General features: G+C 48.6%; 1 protein-coding gene and 1 pseudogene across 3 annotated transcripts in view; both read left to right on the top strand.

The window, feature by feature from the left end:
• The window catches only part of LOC144155501 (uncharacterized), a 339,376-nt pseudogene that overhangs the window by 163,725 nt on the left and 162,256 nt on the right, over window positions 1-13,395 (top strand).
• LOC144138757 (uncharacterized) overlaps window positions 1-13,395 on the top strand; it is a 46,572-nt gene that overhangs the window by 18,008 nt on the left and 15,169 nt on the right. For 2 of the 3 annotated variants that reach the window (XM_077671177.1, XM_077671170.1), the window contains exon 2: window positions 1,625-1,926. In XM_077671177.1, coding sequence (XP_077527303.1) covers window positions 1,633-1,926 — 294 coding nt within the window. In that variant the 5' untranslated portion in view covers window positions 1,625-1,632. Of the gene's footprint in view, window positions 1-1,582; window positions 1,927-13,395 lie in introns of all 3 variants that reach the window. The other variant, XM_077671185.1, reaches the window with a different exon arrangement.

The raw sequence follows: 13,395 nt of genomic DNA, 5'->3' as shown, positions 1-13,395 counted from the left end.
CATCTCCACTAATGTGAAACCTGGGGAGGGGCGAAGCATGCAGTGTATAAGTGTATTCAAAGATGGTAAGCCTCCCTCTAGTCACACAGTGCACGCTGGTTGGGCACCGGAGAAACGCTGGTGGGAGGAGCAATCGCGCTTTTGATGAGGCGGTGGCGCCCTCTCTTGCGTTGAACCATATTTTAGCAATTGAATGAGTGACAGACTGGCCGTAAGTTGTCTTCGTTTCACACCGGCCGCAGCATGCTAAGAAGTATGCTTTGAACGAGAAAACCTGGCGTTTTAAACCAATTTCGAGACGGAATTGAACAGATTTCTTTTAGTAATGTAATTAAATCCCGATTGTTCCTGTATTTTTAATTAGTTTAAGTCATGTTAGTTTATTTTAAACGGCTTTATCCACTATACACTTGTTTTTAACCATCGTTTGACAACTTGATTTACCGTGACGACAATAGACGACGACGACAGGAGATTCCGACAGCCCGAGCCCCTAAGGCGCTTCACCCCTAATATAGCGAAGCAGTGAAGGACATTAGCCACAATAAATTGAGACATATATATTAACAGCGAAGCTGTTTAGCAACGCGTTGATTCCGGCGTTTCGCAAAACTCAGTACAACAGTAAAAAGATAAGAAATCACTACCACTGGCAAGAATCGAACCTGTGCCTGGCAGATGAACGGAGTTGATCTGCCAGACACAGTTGATCTGCCACTCGAATGCATTGCAGCCAAGCTGAACCACAGGACGGCCTTTCTGTATACAATTCATGTACACATTTCCGGGCTAGCCTTGAAGTGCAAATGTACGGGCCGCTCAATATGTTCCATCCCGTTCTCTTACGTAATCGCTGACCTCCTTAAGCTGGCGGAGCGGTGCCTTGGAAAAGGGAGCCGAGCTCCCTTGTGCTCTTCAGAGTTGTGAAAAGCCTCTCTGTGGCGTATCCGGTAGGCAGCAAATAGAAAATTTGTATTAGCGAGGCTGACGTTGTGTTGTTTTTTACGCCACTGTTTGCGCGCAGCTACATCAGATCTTATTTCCATATCTCTGTGGTTAGAAATAACTTACTAGATTGCGTCTGATGGTTGATTTTATTACGCTGGTGCAAATTAAAGTTGAGGGTATGCGCCAAGAGTGCGCTGATTTCTTGGCTGAATGAGCGTATGATTCGTCTGTTAAATATTATCTGCATCGCGGATGACGTTGCAATATGAGCGTTACGCTTCTTATAATCACAGCGGGGATCGCGCCTTCTATCTAATCGTGTACTCTTGTCGTCGTCATGTTGAAGTTTTGGATCTTTAGTCGCAATGGGGTCATTCATTGATTGATTGTAGGGTTCAACGCGCCGACGCAACGCAGCGGATGAGACGCGCCCGTAGTGGAGGGCTACGGATTAATTTTGACCAACCGGGGATCTTTAACGTGCTCCGAAATCTCGTACACACGGGTGTTTTTGCTTTTCGCCTCCATCAGAAAAGGGGCCGCCGCGGCCGGGAATTGAACCCGCGACCTCGTAATGGGGTCATTCAGGTGGGTCGCTTAAGAGGCCGACCCACGGGAGCTTTTAACGGTGCAGAAACAACTGGCTCTCTTCGCCTTGCCCGCCCTCGACCTGCAGGGCGCAGAATGAAGCCACCGGCGTTCAGCATCGACCGCCAGCGTGGCGCCCCCAGCCTGTGGGCTCCCCTGGCCACCACCATTATCGGACTGTTCTTGGGTCTGTGCGGAACCGTGGCGTTCGTTGCCGGCTTCGTGTGGCTCCAGTACCGGCCCGTTTGGCTGGCCGGCGTGCTCCTCTTCGCACTTAGCTTGGTGGCCATCTCCTCGGGCATGCTGTCGTACAAGACGCAGGTGGACCGCTTCAAGCACGAGACGCAGCGCCAGCACTACGCCACGCCCTACGGACGCCTGCACGCAGAGGTGAGCATGGAGACCGGTGGGCCACGCAGGGGCCGTTCGCGTGAACCTGTTACGCAAACAATGGGGATTTTCGATTTTAGTCTCGAACTTAGCGCGGATTGTCCGCGGGTACTGAGCAGACTCTCTGCGCCTTAGGAATGTGCGGAAACAAAATGCCGGATTGCTTCTCGGGGAGCCCGACGTGAGACCGGGACGGATAATCGAAGAGGCACGATCTGTCGGGGCCGTTGACACGGAGCGCGAGGAGGGCGGACTCCGCCTGGCTGTTTCCGAATAGCCCTGTTTTATACCCACATCAATGGCCCCTGCATTCCCAATCACAGATTCTTCACGATTAAACACAAAAGATGACCACAGCTAAAAAGCGGGCTGAGACCCAGGCGGCTCATGTGCACACGTTCCTACATACGCCTTGAAAGGATAAATTTATTATCAAAAAATCCTGGTATCAATGATACAACGTAACAACCAGAAACAATTAAACAAGTGCAGCGCCTGTCGCTACAAAACTAATAGAGCGCGAAAGCTGCCAGTTACAGACACTTACAGAAACACATAAACAGTTTCAAGTTGATTGTAGACAAAAGATTAACATACAAACAATTTAGAATTGCTTACAACCAAAAGATTAACATGCGAGGAAAACCATGATACAAAAACATTCGCTTCAAGAATGCAGCAATATACAAAACAGGGTTGGTTTTATGTCACAACGGGTACTGTAGCGCACTAACACTCAATTCTAACACCAAGATCAATTGTTACAACGAAAATCCCTAAGGACACAGGTCTGGAAAACTGGCATGAATAATAACCCTTTTGTTTGAAACCTCAATAAACCGGGTAGACCAATGTCGCAAAAACTCTTCCTCACCCAAAAGGGCCAACTCGCCTTCCAAAAAGGTCACGAGGTGTTGTCTGAAGAAGGAAAGCAAGGGCCACTGCATACGTAGCCTGCGATTCTGTGCTACAGCCCTGCAGCGATTACGCCATAGTATATAATCGCCAATCACTACGAATAGTTTGCCAAGGGGAGTGCCAGGGCACTGTTCTCTCAGTTGATACCGTGCAAGCCCCAAACTTGGAGCGGCACGGTGTATGATGCGCCAAAAGCAACGCGCAACAGTGCAGCTTGAGAACGTGTGAGCCGTGGATTCTGGTTGACCGCAGTTGGGACAGGAAGAGTTCTGTGTTACTCCCCAGCGAAATAATCTATCTTTTGTGGGAAGAATTCGCCACGCTTTTTGCCACTGGATGTTTTTGGCGTCCTCTGGTAGCCTACCTGAAGTCAGCCGTAACCAGGGGAAATCTGGTGGATCCACACGTCTGCCCGACCTCGCAGTAACTATTTTTTCACACAGCCTGGCAGGTTGTTCATTCACAAAATCGAGATCAGCATCCAGTGCACGAATTTCCTTAGCTAAAGTAATGACGGCCTTGAACAGTCTTGACGGGAAAGCTGCACTGGGGTGCAGGTTTCTGGCCATAGTTGGACAAAGAACCCGTCTAGAGGGACCGAGAAAGTACAGGATCAAAGGTCTGCCCTGAGCTTCTACGTCACTGAGAAGTGAAGAGACGACTCTAAGGGCCAACAACTGGCTCATGAGGTCGATGCAAGGGAGACCATAACCCCCAGAGCGACGTGGGAGGCGCAGGGCATCTCTCGCTAAACGCTCCGTGCTTCCATCCCAAAAGAAAGAAAAAATGTCGCGGGACACTTTGTGCGTAACAGGATTGGGAGGCAGCATAATCCTGGAGACAAAAAAGAATTTAGCAAGAAAAACGCATTTAATCAGATACGATTTCTCCGAAAAAGAGAAGTTGAAAGACCTAGCCCGGGCAACATTCTTTTGAATATCCTCAACTAACTCGGGCCACATGTCTGGAGAAACACCTTCTTCGGTAAATTTGACGCCGAGAATCATCAGGTCTCGAACTATTTTTAAGTTATGAATGGGGGCGAGTGTAGCGTTTCCCAGAGGGAGAATAGCACTTTTTGTGGCATTTAACTCGACTCCTGAAAGTCGAGCATAAGACTTGAAGTCCCCTAAAACAGCCGTGAGGCTATCAGTGTCCCGGATAAAAATAGTGACGTCATCTGCGTACGCAGACACTTTAACCGAGCCTTGTCCGGGCAAGGGGAGACCCCTAATTTTGGGGTTATCAACGAGTTTTCTGATGAAGGGGTCCAGACACAAGACAAACACAAGCGGCGACAAGGGGCATCCTTGTCTGACACCTCTATGAATTGCAATTTCACCCTGCACCACACCGTTAATGACCAGGTCACTGGATAAATTATCATACAATTCTCGGAGAAGCTGAACAAATTCAGAGGGAAACCCATATGCCTGAAATATGGCAAGCAAGTATGAATGATTGACCCGATCAAATGCCTGTTTTTGGTCTAAAGAGACACACAGGCCTGTAATACCAGTTTGGTGCGTATAGGCTAGTATGTCTCGGGTTAGGCTAAGTGCCGAAAAAATATTTCTGTATGGGACCGAGCCAACCTGTTGGAGTGAGAGGAGGTCCGGCCAAAGGGCTTTAATTCTGGATACCGAAAGGGAAGTTAAAATCTTGTAGTCCGAATTCAAAACGGTTATTGGCCTGTAAGAACTCGGGAGAGAGGGGTCTTTTCCTTCTTTCAAAAGTAAGATTAGACGGCCTCTCTTAAACGAGTTTGGAAGCCGCTGATCTGCTAGGATTGAATTTATAAGTTGCACTAAGGAAGAGCCTAATTCAGCCCAGCAACGCTTGTAGAATTCCGTTGGCAAACCGTCCGGACCAGGCGCCGATCCGGTTTTCATTTCTCTTAAAATGTCGTATAGCTCGGAACAGGTTACGTCCTTCAGTATTTGGGAGTGTATGCTTTGTGGAACCTGAGGTAGGGAATTTGAAGCAGAACATAGTTGTGCTACCATGTGTCTTTCATCTACCTCGAGCGAATCTCCCGCAAAGACATCAGAAAAGAAAGAAAGAAACCCTGATTTTATAGCTGATGGGTCTGTGGAGACGGTGTTATCCGGGCAGCGCACACACTCTATAATGTTTGAAGCTTCACGCGTCGCCAAAAATCTTTGAATTTCTAAACTACCGTTGCAAGGACCATGAATATTGTAGGAAGCGGGTGGTTGCATTGTTTCATTCAGTTGGCGTTTGTACCGCTCCCTAAGGATGCCAAGATATTCGCTCATTAACGGCGTTAGTTCTTTATCATATCTGACTATCCGGATACGCTTGAGCGTATTGTTAAGCTCAGCTGTGTCACGAACCTTTTTTTGTTGGCCAACTGTTTGAGCTTGTTGCCTCCATATGGATTTTAAACTGTCCCACTGTTGTATGCTAACTTCGACCGGTAGGGAAGAAGAAATATCTGCTTTTAAGGACAATAAAGCTACGTCATCTTGCAGTATTCTAGTATCAAGCTTCCAGAGCCGGGCGCCATCCAGTCTACGGTGACCTGTAAATAGGCACAGGAGCACTGGGTAATGGTCGGAAATGTAACCGGCCATACTAGGGAATTGATTTACTTCAATGTTTGACACAGCCGGGATTAGGTCAGGAGTTATATAAAACCTGTCTAGTCGGGACATTGAGGAACCGCGCTTCCACGTGGGAGAGAAATAATTTCCGCGATGGAGCAGCCATACATCCTCCAGGTGAAAGTCTTGCACTAGGAACCCGAGTTCGCGTGCGTTCCACGTCGGTCGTCCCTGACCCGGCCCTCGTACATCACGCATACTATCAAGGACGCAGTTTAAATCTCCGCAAAGAACTGTGGGCACGCGCTCCAAAAGATAAACCCCTAGGCAACGAAAGAAGTTGTTTGTAGCTGTCACGCGTGCAGGAGCATACACGTTAATGATCTTAAAGCGGGCACCAGAAAGAGAAAATTTCAAGACTAGCAATCTTCCCTCACTATCTGTCGAACTAAAACTGGAGCAACGGATGGTGTGGTTGAAGATTAGGACGCCCACCCCACAGCAGTGGTTAGACGCCAAAGAAAAATAAGACGGAATATTAAAGTTCTGCTGAAACGTTCTGACGTCTTCAATAGAAAAAAAGTTCACTTCTTGGAGGAAGACTAGATCTACAAAATTTTCTCTGGCAAAGTGAATCATCTCTCTTTGTTTGTCACTGTTTTTAAAACCTTGGACATTTAGGGTTAATATTCGTAGCATAATTAGAAAAAATAAAACACTAGCACGTCCAGGACTAGCCATGAAAATTGTCAAAAAAAAAATACGTGAGCTTCAACAAACGCCCTGAAATATCACGCGGGCCTGGAACGCGGAGGTTGGGCGAACGCCAAGACCACGCGCAGCCCTCCAAAAATACAATAAAAATTAGAGGTATCCCCTGCGAAAAGGCACGCGCATCTGAAACGCAGCAACAACGGAGGCAGACCGGAGCCCGTGTGCAGCGTGGAACGCTGTCACGTGACCTCGGGAGAAAGAAATGAGCAGGAAGGAGCACACCATGGCCGCCATGCTAGTACGAAAGCTAACATAGGAGGAAGCAACATCATAAGCCTCAATGGGCTTTCGCGTCGGCATTCGATGGAACTTCTGCCGTCTCACCCACCAATGAAAGTACCCACCAGCGACTGAGAATAACGGCGGCATCAGGGAAATAAAGAAGGTAATGAAGACAGAGAAGCCCATAGGTGCTACTCAATTTCACAAATCCGGACTAGCGCTAGGGGCAGGCAGACGCAACTTCTTACTTGCGTCTGCTACGTCGTCCGAGTCGGTTGACGACGATAACACGCGCTTGCTTTCCACACGTGAGGTGTCCATCAAGTCCTCAACCTGGTTGATCGGGTTGACCAGACGTGGATCTTTAGCTTGCGTTGGACAACCGGGTTCGTTCGAGTTCGGTATGTTGATCGGGAGTGAGATGTCGTCCGGGTGTCGTGAGGGCCCACCAGAGGAGCCCTTATAAGTTCATTTTAAGTTCATTTTACGGGCTGTTGCGACTCGAGGTATAGCGTGGTCGAAGTGCACGGTGGTTGCAATGGTTAAGGCAGAACCTTTGACGAGTTGGTGTCGGGCTTGGGCAGTCATTAGGGCCAAGTTGATCGAAGAAAGACGGTATACATCGTTATCGATCTGAGTGAACAGGCAGTGCGCTCCCGCGCTGTCGAGATTGAATAAACACGTTTGTGTACGTCCCCTCTCTCCCTTTCTCCCTGATGTGGTGTGGAAGTCGCCATGTTGGAAATAGTAGCGAGGAGGAAGAAGTGGCCCCAGCAACATACCTCTCGAATCATTATCATTGTACATAGTGTTCCATCCTGTCCCAGTAAAGCGGCGGCTCCCGTTCGTGGTCCCGGCTCGGTCCTTTCCGCGACATGGTGCCGAAACTACGGGAAAAGCGGCTTTCACAGACGTGAGACACCCTAACGAGCACTGGCCCCATCGACCTTCGAGAAGTTTCCTCCGGTGCATTTGTGTCCTCGTCTGGAGCCGCGCCAAGGGAACTCAACGGTGGAAGGTCCGAGCGGGCTACCAACTAACGACAACGTGAGCCGTGGGGCGATGACCGTGGAACCTGGCGCAGAACGAGCTTGAAGCACAAGGAAACGACCCGAGGGGAACGAGCTTCAAGCACATGAACAAAAGGCAAACGCGATCAAGGCATCACATTCCTGCCATGTAACGACGCGTGCTTGATCGTAGCCACCACAAAGACCGCCTAGCGGCTTTTCCTGGACTTTCTCCCAACGATCTTTAGGATTTACCAACGCAGATGAAAACGATGGAGAATCTTCTTTATCAACGACTCCAGGTACGTGAAGAAGTATCGGCGATTATAAAATGAGTTGAGCTGCATCTTTCATATGGACCGCCCTCGCTAGTGCAGCTCTCTAGCTGGAACCAGTATTTGATAGAGAAAGAGCAAGCTCTCAAGGAAATGGACGGCAAAATCGAAGACGTCGTTGCCATTGACAAGATTGCCGAGGAAATCGAAAGGGCTGAAACATGGGCAAACACCATCGTAACGACAAAATCGAAATTAGGAGCAGTTATTAAGGATTTGCGAGCGTCTCTAAAAAGGACGATTCGCGAACGAATGAGGCGCAATCTGAACCATGGAGGCCTACCTTCTTTTCCAGATTACGGCTCAAACAGTGAGAGCACGTCTGTCAGCGGGTCGGCGGCATTACTGACGGGCGTAACTGACGAAGAATGCAACGATAATCCCAGCGTAAGCTTGATAGGCGAACCGAAACAGGACCTTAAGCGAGAATCAGACACCGGTCATTTTACAAATAGCGCTTTATGCCTTCAGCACTATCAGAAACTTGGAACTGCCACAACCCCAAAAGTGAATTACCCGAATCCGACACAGGAAACGACCGGGACACCGAAATTGGGCTACCCCGCACGGTATCTCCTGTCGTCGCGAACAGAAAGGCTTCAACGAATGCTAACGTTACTGATTGTAGGGGGCGTCCGAAAACTACTACCCAAGATAAATACAGGACGCAACGAAAGCGCAAACGGAGAAAAAGGGAGAAGCACCAAACAACAAGAAGAAAGACAGAAGAGGGGCATCTTTTGGATTTTCTGGCAAAAAAGAACCGCTCTCACAACGTCAGCGACAACGTTGGCAGCGAAGAAGGTTCCCAGACGAAAAACGGGGAAACACTCCAAGCAACGATATGCAGGCCAGATCCTACACCGCCTCAAGGCGTCTCAACGACTTCAGGCGAACTCTTCGCGTGAGGAGCTTCCTATGCACTGCTGCGCTGACAGAGCGAGCTATGTGCCCTACATCACGTGGCTCGCCTCTACACTCCGTCGTTTGGAGAGACGATACAAGCACCGGTGGCGGAGGAAGTGCGCTCTGCGCTGCCCCGGACTGACATAGGACTGCCCCGACTCGGCTTTGTGTTAACCCGGAACATTGGAACGATCACGCTGTGCTTGATATAATTGTTTACCTCCTTTCTTTGAGGTCGGGAGGATGTTGGAAATAGTAGCGAGGAGGAAGAAGTGGCCCCAGTAACATACCTCTCGAATCATTATCATTGTACATAGTGTTCCATCCTGTCCCATTAAAGCGGCGGCTCCCGTTCGTGGTCCCGGCTCGGTTCTTTCCGCGACACGCCAATCAGGAAAGTAAACAGCGCTGAAAACTGGCGCCCACATACTCACGCAGAGAGGGCACGTTTCCCTCTCTCACAGGTGAACGTCTGGTAGACCTCGGCGAGGCCGTCTGCCTAGGGCCAAAGTCGTTGGGACCACCAATGTCGAAACTTCGGGAAGACATCTGGAATACCCTGTTGCACTCCCACGTTCGGCTGCTCGTTGAACTATGGAGAATTACCGTACAGGCCGCCAAAGGAGAAGACAGGATCACACGGCATGCCGCTGAAGAAGGCAGACGCTGCGTGAGGCCTTTGTCATTTCGCTTGACCGTTTCCGGTCACTATAGCGGCATTCGGACGCGGCGGAGCTGGGTGGCCGAAGTTATTGAAAGCGACGTACGTCCAGTGGCAGCCGCCGTGCAGTGCGCCATTGTAAACACGCTAGGTCGTTTCTCATTGATGAGGGGGGGGGGGCACGTCATCGATGGGAAACGACCTGGTTTGGCTGGTCCAGTCCCAAGTACGGTGAGGACAGAAGTCGCACCCATGCATATGTTCATTCATACGCACCTGCGGTATGCGGGGATGTAGGAAAAAATGGTCCTGGAACAAATGACCCAGGGGTTAACGCGGGAAAAGCGCTCCAGTACGATATTTCAACGTGTTCCTTTTTTCGATGAGATCAAGCTTACTGCAGTTACGTTGTGTTTGCTATGGGAATATTTCCCTACAGCTATCCGTCCGTCTTAGTCGAATGTTTAGTGGAAAAAAACTTGGCCACGTATCTGCTAATTTCGCTGCAAATGTTGCAGAAAAACGATAGCCTTCTGCCGCCCCTGCCACGTAAAGCCTCTCCTCCTCTCTCCCCCACCGCTCGGTCCCTCCTGCCTCGGTCCTGAACGCAATAGAGGTTTTCTAAATGCCATTTCGCTCTGCTTCCGCGTTATGAATTGGGACGTCCCTTTTGTTACTTTTGCTACCATGAGCACAAGACTCCAACGCCACCCCTTTTTTATTTTTCGTTAAAAGGTTTTAAAGGGACCCTGCAACTCTTTTTTCAACTTTTTTTTTTTGAAATCTTCATGCTTGCAGAAGGTAGTCACCCAACACACCCAGTAGTTAGATTAGGGGGTCGCAAAGTACCTCAGCCAAAAATTACGGCTCTATGCCTATCAGATAAGTTGTAAACTCGCTCAAAAGATTTTTCTCTCTTTCCCGGTCTTGACGTTTTTCGACGGCTCGAACTACGTCACTAAGGCCATGATGCGCCTGTTGGCCGGTTTTTCTTCAGTTGCAGCAATGAACGCTTTTCGATAGCAGCTTTTAAAAAAAGCGACAAAAACAAAGCATAAATGGAAGGCGTATCTGTTGCGACGAGCAAATTGCGCAGTGCCGCTCCGTAGCTTTCGCAGTGGTTCCAGACGCAAAGGAAAGAGTGAAAGCGCTTATCGAAAGTGTTGCAGGGTCCCTTTAACGTGTCCTTTTTTTGTTCCTGTCACAGCAATTGCGCCCACGTTTACTTTTAATTAAAAGAACACTGCTAGTATCAGTGGTTCTGGCTCAAATATCTCTAATTTTCATTTCTGTTCAACAATGTTGACAGCATGAAGCATGCTACCAAGTTTAGTAATTTGGAAATTGTTTTGCCTATGTAATCGCCTCGTTCAAGAGTTCTGTTAAGTTTTGGCCAGGCGGCTAAATCGAGGGACAGACGGACAAACCATTTTTTTTTGCGTTTAAATAGCCCAAAAAGGCTATCGTCTTTAAAAATTGCATGAGATCTGATTCCCCCCTCTAAACACTGCGTTGAAGCCCTCCCCCAAAATTTGCCATCGATGAAATGTTTTAAACCACAAATAATGGCTGCAGGCAGTAATCAACACACCGAGATGAACTTTTGCTGAAAGCCTAACCAGTAGCAGTCTCTCCCATCGTAGACAGAAAACGAAACCGCTTTGAATCATTATGGCTGCAGGCAGAAATCCACTCAGCAAGATGAACTCTGGCTGAAAGACCAACCCATAGCAGTCTCTCTCTCTCTTCATCAAAGACAGAAGACGAAACCACAGCGAATCATTTGACCGGCCGCTGTGGCTCACTGGCTAAGGCATTGGGATGCTGAGCCCAAGAACGTGTTTTAGATCGTGGCTGCGGCGTCCGCTTTCTTCATTCAGGCGAAAAACGCTAACCCGCACATTTCGCGTTCCCAAATGGTCGACATCAAGCCTGAGCTCTCCACTACTGCGCGCCTCATCGCATGTGTAGCGCCGGTGAAGAAACATCCAAATTTGAATTTGAATTGTGAACCATCTGACCATTAGGAAGATAGATAAAAGAAAATTTGTTAGAAAGGGGCTGACACACAGGGTATTATATGGACGATGGGAAGGGGAAGGATGGGGTTGTCGGGCCATTAAGAAGCACTTTCTTCATCAGAGACAGCCTGCGAAAAGTTCTTTGCAAGAGAGTTTAACCGGTGCAAGCTTGAAGAAATTACCAGACGTGCTCCCGCCGGCCCAGAACAAGTGCCCCACTCATGCTATTCTTAAGCTACAAACTGAAGCAGCTGGGTCTTAGCGATGAAGATAATAACTTGCACAAGACGCCTTGTAAAGACGGTGCGCGTCCGACATGCTCGATTTCGAGCTCTAGTAAGGTATTTCAGCTCACATTACCTCTGTCCAAAGTTTGTGGCTGCTAAAATGTGTTAATTGCTGTAAATAATGCTTCTTTGTTATTGAAAATAAACCCTAAATTCAGGAAAGACGTTGCCTAAAACTCAATTTCTCTCTCCGATCATACTAAAAAAAACACCCAATTTATCCTCCTGATTACCGAAAAAGCATTATACACCTGGAAACAGAGGACCCGGCTTATAGGCGACATTCTTGTAAAATTAAGCGTGCGTTCTCTATTTTAAAGGAAGCTCCACAAATTTAAAAATCTGTGATTCGTGTTTCGGCTGCGACATAAAATAGCTACCGCGTTTTCCCACGGGCTCAATTAATGAACTGTTTTCCGTAGCCACCCCCCCCCCCCCCCCCTCTTGACACAGGGGCATAAACAGTTGACCCCCTGACTTGCTTCTAACTTTATAATAGACCGATAGGTGGTGCCAAGCATCAGACCGTTTACTCCTTCGTATACCTCGCACATGCGACCATTTATTCCGGGCCGTTAGTTCCGGGGCTCTTTTTCCGGGACCGCTTGCTCCTGCTTTGTAGTTGGGATAATTAATTCCGGACCATTAATTAACATTTTTTTTCCACGACCGTGTGCGGTCATAGGAACAAACGTCCATGCACACTGCCCGCGAGCGTGTGCGTACTTACACGCTTAATTAAGTAGGCTTAACTACACATGAGCGGGAAATTATCCAATGTGTACGTTGCTACGTACTGATTCAAATGCGAATAACGAATCACGTGGCTTTGTGTACCAGGACCGGCTTTATAGATGATGACCTTGCCATGCTCGGCATAGCGCCAGGTTTGTTTGTGCTTGTTTTTTTTTAAAGCTCTTTCCGACGCCGCTGCACCGGCTTGCGCTGCTGCTGATCCTTACAAACCGTGGTTATAACGTACAGGTGCCATCAAAAGTAATTAGGACATGGTCTCGTAAATTTACAGGAATCTCTTCTTCCCGAAACTGTCTGACTGCATTGGTGTGCGTTTAAAGGAGTCCTCCCTAGTAGAAACAGCTTCCTGTAAACCGGTAATGGCTGTCATAAAGTCAGTAAGACAAATATTTTGTGATATTCACAAATACTTGTTCCAATCACTTATGACGGCACCTGCAGTAGCTGCGACGGCAGCTTATAGTGACGCAGCACAGCGGCAAACCAGCGCGTCCAAGACAATTGGTGCATTGACTTCGCTGCGCCTTCCGCGCTATAATCCTGCCGTCAACGTGTTACGTCGACGCGGCAGAAAGTGGGTTCGCTGCCCTTCTGTCGCAGTCATGTAAATGCGGCCGCTGATAAAGTCGGTCGTTCTTTCTCGCCTGTTATTCGTCATTTACATGCGTGCTTGTTAGCCTGCCGTCGTTGTTGTTTCATTCTTTATCTCGGGTCGTTGCACTTATTCCTTGACGAGTCACCCTGGGAGGAGATGTTCCCTCCGGCTTGCTTCTCGACTGCGTGTTTAAATGAACAGCCTTTTTGTACCGTACTTCCAGTGAGCCCATTACCGCATGTACATTTCTATCCTGGCGTTGTTGCACTTGCGAGGCCTCTGACGAATGACACGTACAGAAACCGACGCCCCGCTTTTCTCGCTCTGAGTCACCTCTTGGTCGTCTGCTTTCAGCTATTGGGTCGCTCGAAAGCGGACATGAAAGCGCTCTAAAGCGGACATGAAGTGGGCGGAAGT

Source organism: Haemaphysalis longicornis, unplaced genomic scaffold, assembly GCF_048455015.1.
Source record: "Haemaphysalis longicornis isolate Haplotype H1 unplaced genomic scaffold, Haemaphysalis longicornis Haplotype H1 scaffold_1, whole genome shotgun sequence".
NCBI classification, from domain to species: Eukaryota; Metazoa; Arthropoda; class Arachnida; order Ixodida; family Ixodidae; genus Haemaphysalis; species Haemaphysalis longicornis.
Note: the sequence above shows the minus strand (reverse complement) of the source record. Positions and strands in the feature narration are given on the sequence as shown.